This window comes from Adiantum capillus-veneris, chromosome 19 (assembly GCF_014529385.1).
Source record: "Adiantum capillus-veneris isolate H3 chromosome 19, ASM1452938v2, whole genome shotgun sequence".
NCBI classification, from domain to species: Eukaryota; Viridiplantae; Streptophyta; class Polypodiopsida; order Polypodiales; family Pteridaceae; genus Adiantum; species Adiantum capillus-veneris.
In genome coordinates this window covers 26,125,254-26,140,984 of record NC_140949.1, presented here as the reverse complement: position 1 = coordinate 26,140,984, position 15,731 = coordinate 26,125,254, and the positions used below count along the sequence as shown (strand labels likewise).

The window sequence follows — 15,731 nt, the reverse complement described above, 5'->3', positions numbered from 1 at the left end:
AAGGGACAACAGTGACTCTATTCAAAATCGGGGTAATCCGTTGACAAAGGAGCGGTGTGACTCCCCTCTTGTGTAAATCCGCTGCATTAGATTCACCCTCGCTGAATTCGGGGTTCTATCGGAGTAGACTATGCTAAACCGAATGCTTCAAGGTAAAGTTCCAAAATTTGAGGAGTGTCTACTAGGTACTCCTCCATCCACTTCACATCCAATGCAGGATAGTTCTTGAATTTAACAAAGAACCGCCTAATCGCTTTGTCTTTTATCTTTTTGTCCTTGTGTGCCAAAATCTATTTTGGAACGAGTAACCCCTCGCTTTCCTCCACTTCGGGTTGCTCATCAAGCTCCCCATCAACAACTGGCACATCGCCGCCTTTAAAAGGCTTCAATAGACTCACATGAAAGGCATTGTGAATCTTCCAAGTATCGGGAAACTTGAGTCTAAAGGAGACATCATTTATCTTTTCTTTTATCTGGAAAGGGCCATAATACCTCATGCTGAGCTTTGGAAAAGCCGCTCCTTTCCTTTTCGTTTTCTTAGGCGTGCCTTCTTAAAAACTCGTCTTCCTTTAATTTCAAATCGAGTCGAGTCGATCTGCTGCCTTTTTATGTCGTTCCTTGAGATTTCACTAAAGCCTCCCGGACCTTGGTAAAAGCAATGTCCAAGTCCCTCGTATGCTGGTCGGCTTTAAAAATCTTATCCTTAGTGCTACGGAAGGGTGGAACCTTCGGAGCACCTTCAATGATCTCAAATGGCGCCTTCCCCGTCGAAGAGTGGATCGTGTTATTATAGGCAAATTCCACCAAGGGCAAAAAAAATTCCCATTGAGTCTTTTGATCAGAAATGTAAGACTTCAACAAATCCAGGACAACTGAATTTGCAATCTCAGATTGCCCATCTATCAGCGGGTGGAATGATGATGAGAACTGCAAACGTGTACAATTGTTCTCCCAAACAGTCCTCCAAAACAAACTCATGAATCAGGGATCTCAATCGGAAACTATTGTATCAGGCAGGCCATGTAGTCGGAAAATCTGTGCAATGAACAGTCTCGCTAAATGATCCGGCTTGATTGTTTTCTTCACTGGAATGAAGTGAACTTGCTTGCTAAATCTGTCGATGACAGTCCAAATGCCATCATGCCCACTCTGTGTCTTCGGGAGATCAAAAATGAAATCCATGGCAATACTTTCCCAGAGGCGGGTGGGAATGGGTAAAGGCTATAACAATCCCTGTGCCTTATGCCTGTCAAACTTGACCTTCTGGCAACTACGAACAAAGTCATCCATGTAACAGACTTGGACACTCCAAGTCAAGAATCAATCGCGACAGCACCAAATGTGATCTGTGAATTGTTTGAAGTGGTTATTTGGTGCTGTCGCGATTGATTCTTGACTTGGAGTGTCCAAGTCTGTTAGAATCCACATCTTTCTTAAGTCTCGGCCAAAAGAAGTAATACTCCATACCTTTCAAGGTGGTGTCTATGCCGCCGTGACCCTTAAAAAGTGGACAATGGCACTCAGTCGAAACCTTTTCCCTCAACGGCTGTGTGACGCACAACGTCGTTTTTCTTCATCAAGTAGCCATCCCACATAGACTATCCCGCTACTACCTCCCATTCTGTATTCGAGTGAATACATCGGAAAAATCCTGATATGTGGCGTACTGATCAACCATGTCCTCGAAGCTTCTGTGATGAATCGCAGAAATAGCCAAGACTAGGGCTTCCGAGACAAAGCATCTGCCACCAAGTTTTTTTATCCCTGAACATGGACAATCTGGAACTAAAACTATGACAAGATGTTAGCCCACCGCATCTGCTTTTCCGAAAGCTGCTTCTGTGACAAGAAGTAGCGTTAACTCTGATGATCAGTGAAGACCGTGAAATCGGCTCCAAGTAGGTAGTCTCGCCACTGAGTAAGAACATGGGTCACTGCCAAAAGCTCTTTCTCATGAATCTGTGCTGTCAATTCCGGCCTTGAAAACAATCGGCTTTCGTAGGCAATGACACGGCCTTCTTGCATCAAGACCGCTCCCAAACTACGACCACAAGCATCACAATATACTTCAAAGGACTTTTGCAAATCCGACAAAGTCAACACTGGTCCAGTAGTCAGTTTTTCTTTAAGTGTCTGAAAGGCAGTCACCTCTGTCAGTCCCCACGAGAAAGGGACTCCTTTCTGTGTCAATAAGTGCAAAGGGGAAGCTACCTTTGCAAACTTTCGAATGAACTATCGGTAGTAAGAACACAAGCCTAAGAAGCTTCTAACTTCATGAACGTTCTTCAAATCTGACCAGTCACGTATAATGTCAATCTTGGTCGGGACCATCTGTACTCATGTTGCTGACATGATGTATCCCAAAAAGTGTATCTCCGGCAAGAAAAATTCACTCTTTTTGGCATTGATAACTAATTTGTGATCCCTCAATGCATGAAAGACCTGTAGCACATGGTGTCAATGTTCAGCTTCACCCTTAGAGAAGACTATAATGTCATCAAAGAAAGTGCCGACAAAAGATGGAAACTCTCGGAAAATCCTATCCATCATTCGGTTGAAAGTCGCTAGAGCATTGGTAAGGCCAAAAGGCATCACCAAAAATTCATACAAACCGAAACTTGTCCAAAAGACTCTCTTGTAGACATCACCTGGAGCGATTCTAATCGGATGATATCCGTTGAAACAAAAGGATCCCTGAAGTCGTTCAAGAATATCAGCAATCCTTGGAATCGTTTGATAGTGATTTTATTGAAAGCTCTGTAATCAATGCACATTCTCCAAGATCCATCCTTTAATACCAAATACCCCGGAGAGCAATAGGGTGAAGTACTCGGTTGGATAAGACCCTTTTCCAGGAGGTCTTTCACTTGGTTCATGATCTCTTCACTATGGGCTTGGCTAACCCAGTAAGGTGGCCGGTTCGGTGGTGTGCTTCTAGGAATTAGATCAATGGTGTGATCCTCAGGACGAGATGGGGGTAACTCGCTTGGCAGGCCCTCAGAGAAACGATCAGCATGTGTGTGGAGAAAATCTTTGCGTTCTTTGTCAAGCTCAGACATGTTTGATTTGAGTTCATCATTTAACTCTTTCAAGTAGATCGAGTAAACAAAGAAACTGGATTTCATTAATTTGAAAATGGCCGAAGCCGATACAATAGGGACGACTTGCCCTTCAGTTTTACATCAAGTACAATTTGTTGGCCCTTTTCATTCGTCAAGGTTGCTTTGTTTGCCCGATAGTCGATCACGGAGTTGTTCTTATGGTACCAAGGTCCAAGGGACTCCTAGGAGGACATCACACCCTTCCAAAGGCATGATGTAGAAGTCCTCGTGCCCTAAATACCCCTGGCAATGCAAACGAAGTTTACCAATGATAGGTGTAATGGCTATGTTCCGTGCGGGCGCCGCTAGAACTGCCTTTGCTAGTCATCCCATCCTGTCGGGTGTAATCTCGAGCCGCGCCGCCAATTCAGGTGGAATGAAGTTGGCCTTGGCTCCTCCATCGAAGAAAATAAGGGCTTCTTGATCTTTCACTTTGCCCCAAGCTCTGCAAAGTTCTATACTTTCATCAATCAGGCTTGGGTCAGTACCCATGCAATTTGTATCAGTCCTGCTTTCATCTTGCCTTTTCTGCCACGTTCCTCTGCTGCTCTAGAACTCTGTGACATGTCTTCACTCTGTCCTTGTGCCTTTTTGGGGCACCTTACGGAGATGTGCCCTTGTTTCCCGCAATCAAAACACTTCCCTTCTTTGATATAGTTATCCCTTTCTCAAAGAGTCAGTCGGGGTCGTGTATCCTTATCCTTCTTTTCTTGGGAACTCTTCTTCTTTCTACTCTCATTGTCAGAGGTCTGTCAAGTTCTTGGAGTCACAATCTCATCAATGGGGTAAGTAAAATTTCCCGAATGTATCGAGAAACCCCGTGTCGCATGACCCATTAATTCTTGGATAGAATTTGACTTTTGTTCCAGGTAGTAGTCTCGAATCTTTGTAGGGAGTCCGCAGCAACACCGCTCAATTTGTTCCTTAAAAGTGACCTTCTTAAATGAAGAGGTTGGTAGAAAAGAGTCCCAAAACCTCTCGCAATAGCGTCCGAAGAATCTCCCTTGGTCATCCGAAGATGGTTTCAAGCAGTTCCTATATCCTGTTCGTACTCCCAAGTCAGCCAAGAAGAAATAAAGAGCCTTTTGAATTTTAACCACTTGCTGGAGCTTTTTCCCTCAAAAGAAGAGTGGACCACCATGTTCGAGCATTTCCTTTGAGAAAAGATGTTGCCCTCCTAATCTTGGAGTGTTCTGAGTAATGCCCTCCAGAGAAGGCTATGTCAAATTGTTGGATGAAGGCCAAAGCCCTAGGAGCATCTCGGACTCCAAAAAAGGATTCAAATTTTATCGATTGTCCACCTTTAAATTCTTTTGCTTTCATGCTCGTCTTTGAGAAAACCATATTGGTTGGCTCTATAGAAGTGCTTCTTCTTTGCATAAAACATATGGTCATCACATCCGAACTGTCAAAGAATGACTCCTCCGTAGAGCTAGCAGAAATTGGACGATATCTATGTTTCAGGATAGTCAGTCCTCTTCTTACACTTTTTCACTTTCTTTTTTATTTGATTTTTCGTGTCCAAAAGCTGACTGATCTGAGTCTGAACCACCTCTTGAAGTTCTTGTTCCGTAAACATCCTCAGAGGAGGAGGTTTCTTGAGTGCCAGTTTGATTGGTGGATCAGTGGCTTTCTACCACTGAGTGTGCACTTCAGCAATGGATTGCTGAGAAAAAAATTTGCAAACTGATGGTCTTTCGCAAAATTAATCATCTGCTTTGTGCACTCGTCAACCTGCTGTCAACGCTGTATCTCTTGAAGTTCATACTGAGTAGGCGGAGGCCCGTACTCTTCCTCTATTAATTCGTTTGAATCTTTTGCATAGTCTCTTCCCGCATCAACAGATGCAGAAGAAGTTGACTGATTCTTTTCGGAATCCATAAGTGTCGCGAAATAAGGGATCGGATTTCCCGGTAGAAGAAGAATCGGTCGTGCTATGATATCACTGTAACAAACTTGGGCACCCCAAGTCAAGATTCTACCACGACACAGCAGAGACTCACTTCAAAATAAATCACAGTTCACAAGAGAATCGACACGGCCCGACGTAGTTCCGTGCCAAGAGATATTGGCCCCAAATACTAGCGCCCCTTTCGGTATTTAATTTTATATTAATCTGTGAGCAAGGTACAATTGAGCATGCGCATGCTCGCTCTCAGACTCTGCGTCCAGATGCCTTGAAGAGTAAGCCCCTAAGGCCACTTATAAACATTACTTGGGATGCCAATAGCAGAGCCCGAACGCAGTTAAACTCAAAAGCTTTAATTCCCAAAAACAATTGGTCTTCAAAAACTACCAAAAGCGGTCAACGTAATCTGTAGAAAATCCGTACGACAGTCAGTGCGTTTTGCGGAGATCCGTACGCTGCCACGTCAGCATGTCAATGAGAAACGGACATCCGTACTGTTTGTCCGTACACTGCTACATCACCAGTTTGTGACACCCACGTTTAAGACTGAGCACTAGGTTTTATGTGGATTCTATAAGTCACATTCTATTTAGGTAGTTCTTGTGTAACAGACTTGGACACTCCTAGTCAAGAATCTACAGCGACAACACCAAATAACCACTTCAAAACAATTCACAGTTCACAATTGATTCAACATTGGCCCGACGGAGTTCCGTGCCTAGAGATATTTAGCAAGTGCCAAAAAGCTGTCCATATTTAGCTTTTAAAAATAAAGCAGAAAAAGCTCCCTCTCTCTCTTTCTCCCAACTTGCGTGGAAAAAGCAAGTCCAACTGCTGCCGCAAATCACGAGGGTCCATACAGCCTTCCACGTGGCAGCCTTTCCGCGTTTTACGCTGCAACCAGCCAGTCAGCATTTCAAGGTTAGGGTTTCAGCAGAATGAGAGTTTCTGATGGGTTTCAGCGGAATTAGGGTTTCTGATTTTAGGGCTAGGGTTTTCCGCAGAGCGGGCAGCCACGTCATCACTTTGTGACATACCCCCCTCCTAAAAGCATTGTAATCGCCCTCGATTACGCCTACAAAACAGACAAAGGCCATAAACCGTCTAAGCAGACACTGACTGTTAGTACCTACGTACTAGGAACACACATCTAGCACATGTACCTATCGACAGTCACATCACACGACATCACAGGACATCACTCGACATCACATGACATTTAACATTCATTCGGATCTTAGACCATAATTTATCGGCAATGTAGCTAGCAATCGTATCTAGATCCAATCGGAACCTCATCGATGCCCGATTGACTAACCCCTATTGCAACCATGTCTATTCGAGATCATTTAGACCAAAATGCTGCACTCATTTCGTCTATCAGTTCCTACACTTAAAAACAAGTCAAGAACAAATCAGTTTCATATTCAGGAATTCCATTTCATAAAGTCATACAGTAGAATACTGTAAGCTCTCAGTATCCCTGAAGGTCAAAGAGACATCAGTGACTCTAGTACTCTAAAATCTCTAGTACTCTAAAATCAAGGCATCTGTTGACAAAGGAGCGGAGTAACTCCCCTCTTGTGCATCCCACTGCACAAGATCTGCAGCCAAGCTGAATTCTGGGTTCCATTTGGAGTAGACTATGCTAAACCAAAAGCTTCAAGGTAAAGTTTCACAATCTGAGGAGTATCTGCTAGGTCCTCCTCCTCCATCCACTTCGCATCCAATACAAGATCTTGAATTTAACCAAGAACCGCCTTCTTACTTCACCCTTATTCTTCGTGTCCTTATGTGCCAAAATCTGTTCAGGAACAAGGATCTCCTCATTTTCCTCAGCTTTGGGTTGCTCACAGGCTCCCCATCGTCAGGCACATCACCTTTGAAAGGTTTCAAGAGACTCACATGGAATGCATTGTGAATCCTCCAAGGGTCAGGCAGTTTCAGTCGGAAGGAGACGTCGTTGATCTTTTCAGAGATCTGGAAAGGTCCGTAGTATCGCATACTAAGCTTTGGAAAAAGCCTCTCCTTTCCCTTTTTCTTTCTAAGGCGTGCCTTCTCAAAACGTAAGAGGACCCAATCATCCTCCTTCAATTTCAAATCGCGACGATGTCGATCCGCTGCCTTTTTCTATCGTTCTTGAGATTTCTGCAAAGCCTTGCAGACCTTGGCAAAAGCCGTGTCTAAGTCGCGCGTATACTCATCCGCTTCAAAAATCTTATCTTTCGTGCTTAGGAAGGGTGGAACCTTCACAACACCTTCAACAATCTCAAATGGCGCCTTCCCCGTCGAAGAGTGTATCGTGTTATTGTAGGCAAATTCCACCAAAGGTAGATACTTTTTCCATTGAGTCTTTTGATCCGAGATATAAGACTTCAATAAATCTAAAACCACTGAACTGGCAATCTCGGATTGCCCGTCAGTCTGCGGGTGACGATGAAGAGAACTACAACCGCGTACCAATGTTCTCCCAAATTGCCTTCCAAAACAAACTCGTAAATCTGGGGTCCCTGTCGGAGACAATCGTCTCAGGCATGCCATGTAATCTGAAAATCTGGGCCACAAACAGTCTGGCTAAGTGATCCGGCTTGACTGTTTTCTTCACTGGAATGAAAAGAGCATGCTTACTAAATCTGTCAATAACAGTTCAGATACCATCGTGACCACTCTGTGTTCTCGGGAGATCAAAAATGAAATCCATTGCAATACTTTCCCATGGGCGGGTGGGTATGGGCAAAGGTTGTAACAATCCCTGTGCTTTATGCCTGTCAAACTTGACCTTCTGGCATACCAAGCAACTGCGCACAAACTCTTTCACATCCTTCTTGAGTCTCGGCCAAGAGAAGTATCTCTCTACCCCTTTCATGGTGGTAGCAATGCCGTGGTGACCCGTAAAAGGCGGACAATGGCATTCATTCATAACCTTTTCCCTCAACGGTTGTGTAACGCACAACATGGTTTTCCTCATCAAGTAGCCATCCCGAATGTAATATCCTGCTATTGTCTCGCCATCCCGTATCCGTATGAAAACGTCTGCAAAATCTGTATCCGTAGCATATTGGTCGACCATATCTCTGGAAGTGAAACTGTGACAAGCTGTTCGTCCCCGCATCTGCTTTTCCGATAGCTGCTTCTGTGACAATAAGTAGCGCAAACTCTAATGGTCTGTAAAGACAGTAAAATCCACTCAGAGTAGGTGATGCCGCCACTGAGTAAGAGCATGGATAACCGCCAAAAGCTCTTTCTCATAAATCTCTGCTATCATTTCCGGCCTTGAGAACAATCGGCTCTCGTAAGCAATGACATGGCCTTCTTGCATTAAGACCGCACCCAGACTACGACCACAAGCATCACAATATACTTCAAATGACTTCTACAAGTCCGGCAAAGTCAAAAATGGTCCCGTGGTCAATTTATCTTTCAATGTCCGAAAGGCAGTCACCTCTGTGGGTCCCCACGAGAAAGGGACTCCTTTCTGTGTCAAGATATGCAAAGGGGAAGCAACCTCTGCAAACTTTTGAATGAACCGCCTATAGTACGAACACAATCCCAAGAAGCTTCTAACTTCAAGGACATTCTTCAAATTGGGCCAATCACGAATAGTCTCTACCTTGGTCGGATCCATCTATACTCCTGCTGCTGAGACAATGTGTCCCAAAAAGTGTATCTCTAGTAGGAAAAATTCACTTTTCTTTGCATTGATCACTAACTTGTGATCTCGTAATGCTTGAAAGACCTAAAGCAGATGATCTCTCTGTTCTGCCTTTTTCTTAGAGAAAACAATGATATCGTCAAAGAAAGTGCCAACAAATAGCCTATACTCTCAAAAAATCCTATCCATCATCCAATTAAATGTCGCAGGAGCATTGGTTGAGCCAAAAGGCATCACCAAAAACTCAAATAACCCAAAAGTCGTCCGAAAGGCTGTCATGTAGACATCTCCCGACGCGATTCTGATCTGATGATATCCACTCTTCAAATCAATCCTGCTAAAACACGAGAATCCCTGTAATTTGTCAAGTATGTCACCGATCCTAGGAATCGGAAATCTATTCTTGATGGTGATTTTATTGAGAGCTCTATAATCAATGCACATTCTCCAAGATCCGTCTTTCTTCAAAACCAACAACACTGGAGAGCAATACGGTGAAGTACTAGGCTGGACAAGACCCTTTTCCGAGAGGTCTTTCACTTGGTTCATAATCTCTTCATTCTGTGCTCGGCTCACACGATAAGGTGGCCGGTTCGGTGGTGTGCTTCCAAGAATCGGAACAATGGTATGATCTTCAGGACGAGCACGTGGTGACTCGCCTGGCAGGCCCTCTGAGAAGCAATCGGCATGAGAGTGGAGAAAATCTTGGCGTTCTTTATCAAGTTTAGACATATTTGTCCTATCCTCATCACTCAATTCTTACATAAAGATCAAGTAAACAAACAGACTGGATTTCATTAATTTAGAAATGACCGAAGCCGATACAATATGGACAGACTCGCCCTTCAATTTAATGTCAAGTACAATGGTTCTGCCCTTCTCTGTAGTTAATGTCGCTTTCCTTGCCCGATAGTCGACCACAACGTTGTTCTTGTGGTACCAAGGAATTCCCAAGAGAACATCAAAACCTTCCAAAGGCATTATGTAAAAGTCCTCATGCCCCAAATACCCCTGACAATGCAACCGAAGTTTGCCAATGAGACAGGTGTAATGGCTACGTCCGTGTCGGGTGCCGCTAGAACTGCCTCCGCAAGTGGTCCCATCCAATCGGGAGTGATCTCGAGCCGCGCCGCCAATTCTGGTGAAATGAAGTTGGCCTTGGCTCCTCCATCAAAGAAGATCAGGGCTTCTTGGTCTTTTACTTTGCCCCAAGCTCGGTAAAGTTTTGTACTCTCGTCCAACGTGCTAGGATCGGTACCCACGCAATCTGGGACCAGTCTTGATTTCATCTTGCCTTTTCTTCCACATTCCTCAGCTGCTCTCAAACTCTCAAACCTTTCGTCGTCCTTATCATTCTGTTCTTTCTGTGCCTTTTTAGGGCACTTCGCGGAGATATGTCCAAGTTCCCCACATCCAAAGCACTTCCCCTCCCTGATGAAGCAAGCTCTCCTGAGGAGTAAGCTTGGGTCGTGCATCTTTCTTTTCTGAGTTGCTCTTTCTCTTTCTACTTTCATTTGTTGAAGTCTGTTCAGCTCTTTGTGTCATGATCTCATCGGTGGGGTAAGTCAGACTGCCAGAGTGGATAGCAAAACCCCGTTTCGCATGACTCATCAACTCCTGAATAGAAGCTGACTTCTGTTCCAAGCAGTGATCTAGGATCACTCTAGGTAGACCCAAGGTAAACCGCTCAATCTGTTCCTTGAACGAGATCTTCTTAAATGAAGAGGCGGGTAGAAAAGAGCTCTAGAATCTCTCGCAATAAGCGCCCACTGTATCTTTCTTGGTCATCCAAAGATGGTTCCAAGCAGTTCGTATATCACGTTCATACTCTCGAGTCAGCCAAAAAGAAATAAAAAGCCTCTAAAATTTCAGCCATTTAACTGGCGCAATCTTGCTTAACAGAAGTGTGGACCACCAAGTTTGAGCATTCCCCTTAAAATAAGAGGCAGCAGTGCTCTGAGTAGCATCCTCCCGCGAAAGCGACGTCAAACTGCTGTAGAAAAGACAAAGCCTTCGAAGCATCTCTATATCCCGAAAACGTGTCAAATTTAATTGACTGTCAACCCTTCTTAAATTCTCAGACTTTCTTGCTTTTATCTTTCAGAAAGTCATACTAGTTGGCTTTGTAAAAATTCTTCTTCTTTGCATAAAAGTCGCTCTCATCAGAGTCTGAACTGTCTGTAGACAAGTCCTCTATAGAACTGTCACTCACTGGGCAAGATTTAGACTTCTTTGCCTTTTTCTTGCCCTTTCCAAAGCGTTGCTTAGAATAGGGTGTCTCTCATGCATGTAATTCATTATTGCCTTCTAAAGATAAAGTACAGCACTTTTGAGAGGAAGCATTAAACAACAAACATGCAGCCAGAATTCACAAAACTTGAAACCTTGCAGCAAGCTTAATTACCCTACTTGCTTGAGCATGAAGCATGAAATCTACCTAGATGAATCCAGGATAAGCCCAGATTCACCCTTGAAGGAAAGTGAAATCATCCATTCTGTAATACACAATCTGAAGCATGAAGCATGAAGCATGAAATCATCCATTCTGTAATACACAATCTGTGCAAGAGCTACTACATTTCTAATTGCCTCAACAGCACCCGATAATGCCCAATCTGAAGGTGAAGGGTAATCTCAGCAGTAATCAGGAGGCAAATGCTGTGAAGGATTCCATAATTAAGGAGGGTCAAGAAAGGCCAAATCTCTCAGCCTAAACATCAAGCGCTGGCATGTCTATTTTACTTAAAAAATGCAGGTTTCTCTCCCTACTGCTTTTCTGGCTGCTTTGCCCTAGGTGCCCAGCTTAAGACCGATATGATGCTTTGCTGTCCTTGAAGGCTACTGAGTACCGATAAAAGCAGGGCTTTGGAGCCACTTTCTGTCATCATATCTTCTGCACAACTGCACTCTGTGCTGCTCAGGCTGTGATATCACGAGTTGTAATCATCTTGTATTCAGCTGCTGTGTGATAGCAAAGAAATATTTTGAAAAGGGGGCTAATTGTAAATATTCAAGGGTACCAACTTTCACTTGTGCAGGAGCAATCAAGCTACCTCCCATACGTCAGATTCTGTAGCCCTTCTATCTTCTCTTTCAGTTCAATTTATTCAAAAGGTTGTGTTGTTCAAGTTGTCTATTCTAGATCTTGTATCTCACAGTCTTCACCAATGGAAGTTGGTAGAGGCTTGTTAAAAAAAGAGTAGTATTATTTGACAACCATGCAAGGAACATAATCAAATGTATAGCTGGCATAAGTACCTGGTGAGGGTTTCGGTCGATTATAGACTGTTCCTTGAACTTTAATCGGCATGAAAGTTCCCTGTTCCCTTGGATGCGCATAGTACCATAATGATCACAATAGAGCTTCCCAAGAATAAGATTGTATATGGAGGTTGTGACCTATTGATGACATGTGCTTTTCTTATTGATGCTTATCAAACAAAAATAGCAGCCTATTTTACCATCATAAAAGAACTTACCTTTAAATATTCAATTTTTCATGATTAGAAAGCTGAAAATGAACCTCACCTTACTCCATTGGAAAACTTCACCGTCCTCGAACTCCAAAGTTAGGATGCCGACAGGATCCAGTTGTATAGATCTTCCCCAAAATTTACTTTTAACAGTGCTGTCACCCCAGAACTTCCATCCCTTGCCATCACAATGGCAAGCAACAATCATTGGGTGATGACTAACCTGTAGCAGTTGAAAGCATTCGACATTAGGGCTTCCTTCCTCTTCAAATGCCTTGCTAGTCAAACAGACATAAAAGAAAGCCCTGCCCTCTTGCCAATTCAAGTATACACAAAAACACCATTCCCAAAGCCAATTTCATTAAGGAACGACCTTATAATCATCCAAAAAGTTCCAAGCTGCATGAATACCTAATACCTCCATTGTATGTAAATTATCACTGCTAACAAAAAAGAGGGGATGTCAGGTCAACGATCTTAGAGAGAGACTTCCTAAGATCAATCACTGGACTACAAAAACCCTCTGCCGTCATCTGTGATATACATAAGACTGGCAGAGGGGTTGTTTTTAAGTTAAGAGATTTAATTTTAAGGAGCAATCATCATAGGAAGAGAGGAAAAGGGGCGGGGAGGGGGTGTAGCAATGCTATAGGTTAAGAAATACAGGAAGCATCATTTGCATGGGTTAAAGTCACAAATGACAAAAGCCACCGATAATTGTTGATATCCAAAAAAGCAGAACATCTCACATAGGAAGGTTCAATAAGAGACCCTTTGATTTACTACCATTCGTCACAAAGGGCCATCAGCTTTTAATCACTCAAATAGTAGCTAGCTGCAAACTCTTCACAGCCTGTGAAGAGTTCGACAGAACTTGAATCGTTGAGAAGTGAAAGACCAACAGCCAAATAACCAACTGAAGTAGATATAATCAACTGCACATGACAGGCAGAGTTCCTGAGGAGAGTATCGGCCCCCAATATAGGCACCCCCTGCAGTAATCCTTTCATTATTGATTCAAGAGTCTTACAAAAGAGAGTGCGCCTCTGCAAAACTCTGTTGGTCTGCCTTACAACTGAACCCCTCCCTTGGGGTTACTTTCAAGGTGCTAAAGCACAATCAAAAAATTGGGCACACAAAATCTGGTTTAAAAAAATATGAACTAAATGTGCTTTTCTGACTAAAAAGCAGCCACCGAATGATCTCTAATGCTTGGAACATGGGAAGTCAGACAACAAGAAAAAAAGCATTAGTTCTCAGCCTACTCTTCGACTTGATACCCACGTTACTCTAGCTGCCACATCATCATTTGCCGCATCACTTGCTGGTGACAAACCCCTATAACTCACAAGCGGTCATGCACAGAGAGTTCTTCCCACACCATGATGGTTTTGCAGCATCAAGTCGATTTCTGGCACATCAATTTAGTGATGGCTTTTGCTTGAGTGATTCAGGCATTTGACAAAACAATCAAGGTTGGATTGTGCCAATAAAGTGCCAACACTGTAAAAATTTATACAACCAAGCCGCTAGGGCGAAATAATAAAACTAAAGGAAGGCCATGTCCCAAGTTTGTGACATGGCATACTCAGAGGGTTAGAGTTTAATAAACCTAACCCTTCCCAACTTAACAGATTGGTCGAAGGGGCTCAGAGGGTTAAGGTTTATTAAGCCTAACCTCCCAACTTATTGAAGATTGGTCGAAGGGGCTCAGAGGGTGAGTTTAATAAACCTAACCCTTCCCGACTTAAAAGATTGGTCGAAGGGGCTCGGAGGGTTAAGGTTTGATAAGCCTAACCCTCCCAACTTATAGAAGCTGACCAAGGGGCCTAAACCCATAAAATAAAGCAACTCGCAAATCCCGCACACATGGCCAGTCATGCAGAATTCAATGCAAATCACGGAAGCTGCTGACTTGGCAACCGTAGGGATTTCCGCATTTTATGGAGCAGCCCCCTAGGCGCTAGCTTTAGGAGTAATAGCAGTTGCTTTTAGGTCAAGGGCCTCACGTAAAACGTTTATAAGCAGAGCCAAGGCCTCTTCTCTGTCAGATTTTGTCACGTGCACATCTAACCCTATGTGCATGTGGACAAGCACTTCATGACAAGGGTTCAATCAACCTGGCTTAGGAAGTGTTCTGGCACCTTTGTGAATCTATTCGCAGACCCTGCATGTCCAGACATTTAGAGTAGATGCATACCCTCTAGTTGCACACAGCATGATCATCAGATTACACTTAGAACCCATCAGGGGAATTTTTACAGTGCATAGACCTATTTTCCCTATTTTAGCCATTTTTCACTTGTTATTTTTAAGTGACTTTTGTTGGGAAACTAGGTAGGGCAAACTTTGCAAGTCGGTATATAAGGAAACCTAGCGCTAGCACTTTCTGGCAGAAGAGGCAACAAGGACTTGTGTCCAACAGTGCACCTTCTCAAGCAAGACCCCCGACAATCAACCTAGCGTTTTTAGCCACCACCAAGAACCAACGTTTTCATGCAATTGCAGATCAACCCAGCGTTTTGCAACTTGCAGATCAACCTGGCGACAGCAAAGCATAGCAGTTCACCTAGTGTTTTTGCATCAAGACAGCAAGAGGCCTAGCGTTTCTGGATCAGCAGGACTTCCTAGCGTTTTGCCGATTCGTCGCGACAAAACAACTAGAAGCATCAGCGTTTTCAGTTTTCAGCAGTTAGACTCCGCAGTAGAACCCCCAAACCTCGCAGATCTCACCCTCCCGCAGCAGATCCTCGCCACACAATTGAATCAGCGGAAGTTTGCAGTTTCAGCCCGGAAAACGCAGATTTCAGCACGTCGTCGTCGCATCGTCGTCATCGACATAGAGTCTGAATTCAGCAGATAAAGATTTGCAGATTTCAGCCATTAGCGTTTTTAGATTTCAGCCCGTCTCGTCGACATCCTCATCGTCGTCGACATCGTCGCCAAGTCCAAAGCATTGTAGAGATTTGTGCAATCAATAGTAGACCACTCTCTCCATAGAGAGTGGGGCCTTCGGAGGAGGGTTTGACAACAGTCTGGTGTCGTATTCTTCTCTCTCTATCTCTCAGTCTCAGCACCTCATTCACAGTGTTTATCCACTTCGTTTGTGACCACTTGCACTCTCTCACTAAAGGAACAGAAGGCTCTCCCTTCCGTAAGTAAAAGAAACCTTGAGCACAGTTCGGAGCACTCATCTTGAGCAAAGTTCAACATTCACATCCGCTGCACCTTACAGATTTGCTTGGGAGCATTGCAAAGAGAAGACCCTCGGCCATTGTACCTTGTGTAGCATCAATAATAAAGAAATACCGGAAGGGGCGCCAGTCTTTGAGGCCAGTGCATCTAGAAAGAAACACCACCTCTCTCTCTCTCTCTCTCTCTCTCTCTCTCTCTCTCTCTCTCTCTCTCTCTCTCTCTCTCTCTCTCTCTAGCACTTTATGGCACTTGTCTTTCATAGCTCCATGAAGACTTTCTAGTGCGCTTCTGCATAGCTCCTACTGCACCTACACGCTACCCTGATGTTGCGTTGCTGCTGTTGCACCTACGTGCCGCCCAATATGCCTCTTATCCGGTCAAGGGAGTTGGAAAGATTATGC

The 15,731-nt window shown here is 43.9% G+C and overlaps 1 protein-coding gene across 1 annotated transcript in view; it reads right to left on the bottom strand.

The window, feature by feature from the left end:
- LOC147433734 (oxysterol-binding protein-related protein 1A-like) overlaps positions 1–15,731 on the bottom strand; it is a 55,087-nt gene that overhangs the window by 4,800 nt on the left and 34,556 nt on the right. The window contains exons 6-7 of the mRNA XM_086490363.1: positions 12,191–12,358; positions 11,921–12,061 (exon numbers count right to left, since the gene is read on the bottom strand). Coding sequence (XP_086346489.1) covers positions 11,921–12,061; positions 12,191–12,358 — 309 coding nt within the window. The remainder of the gene's footprint in view (positions 1–11,920; positions 12,062–12,190; positions 12,359–15,731) is intronic.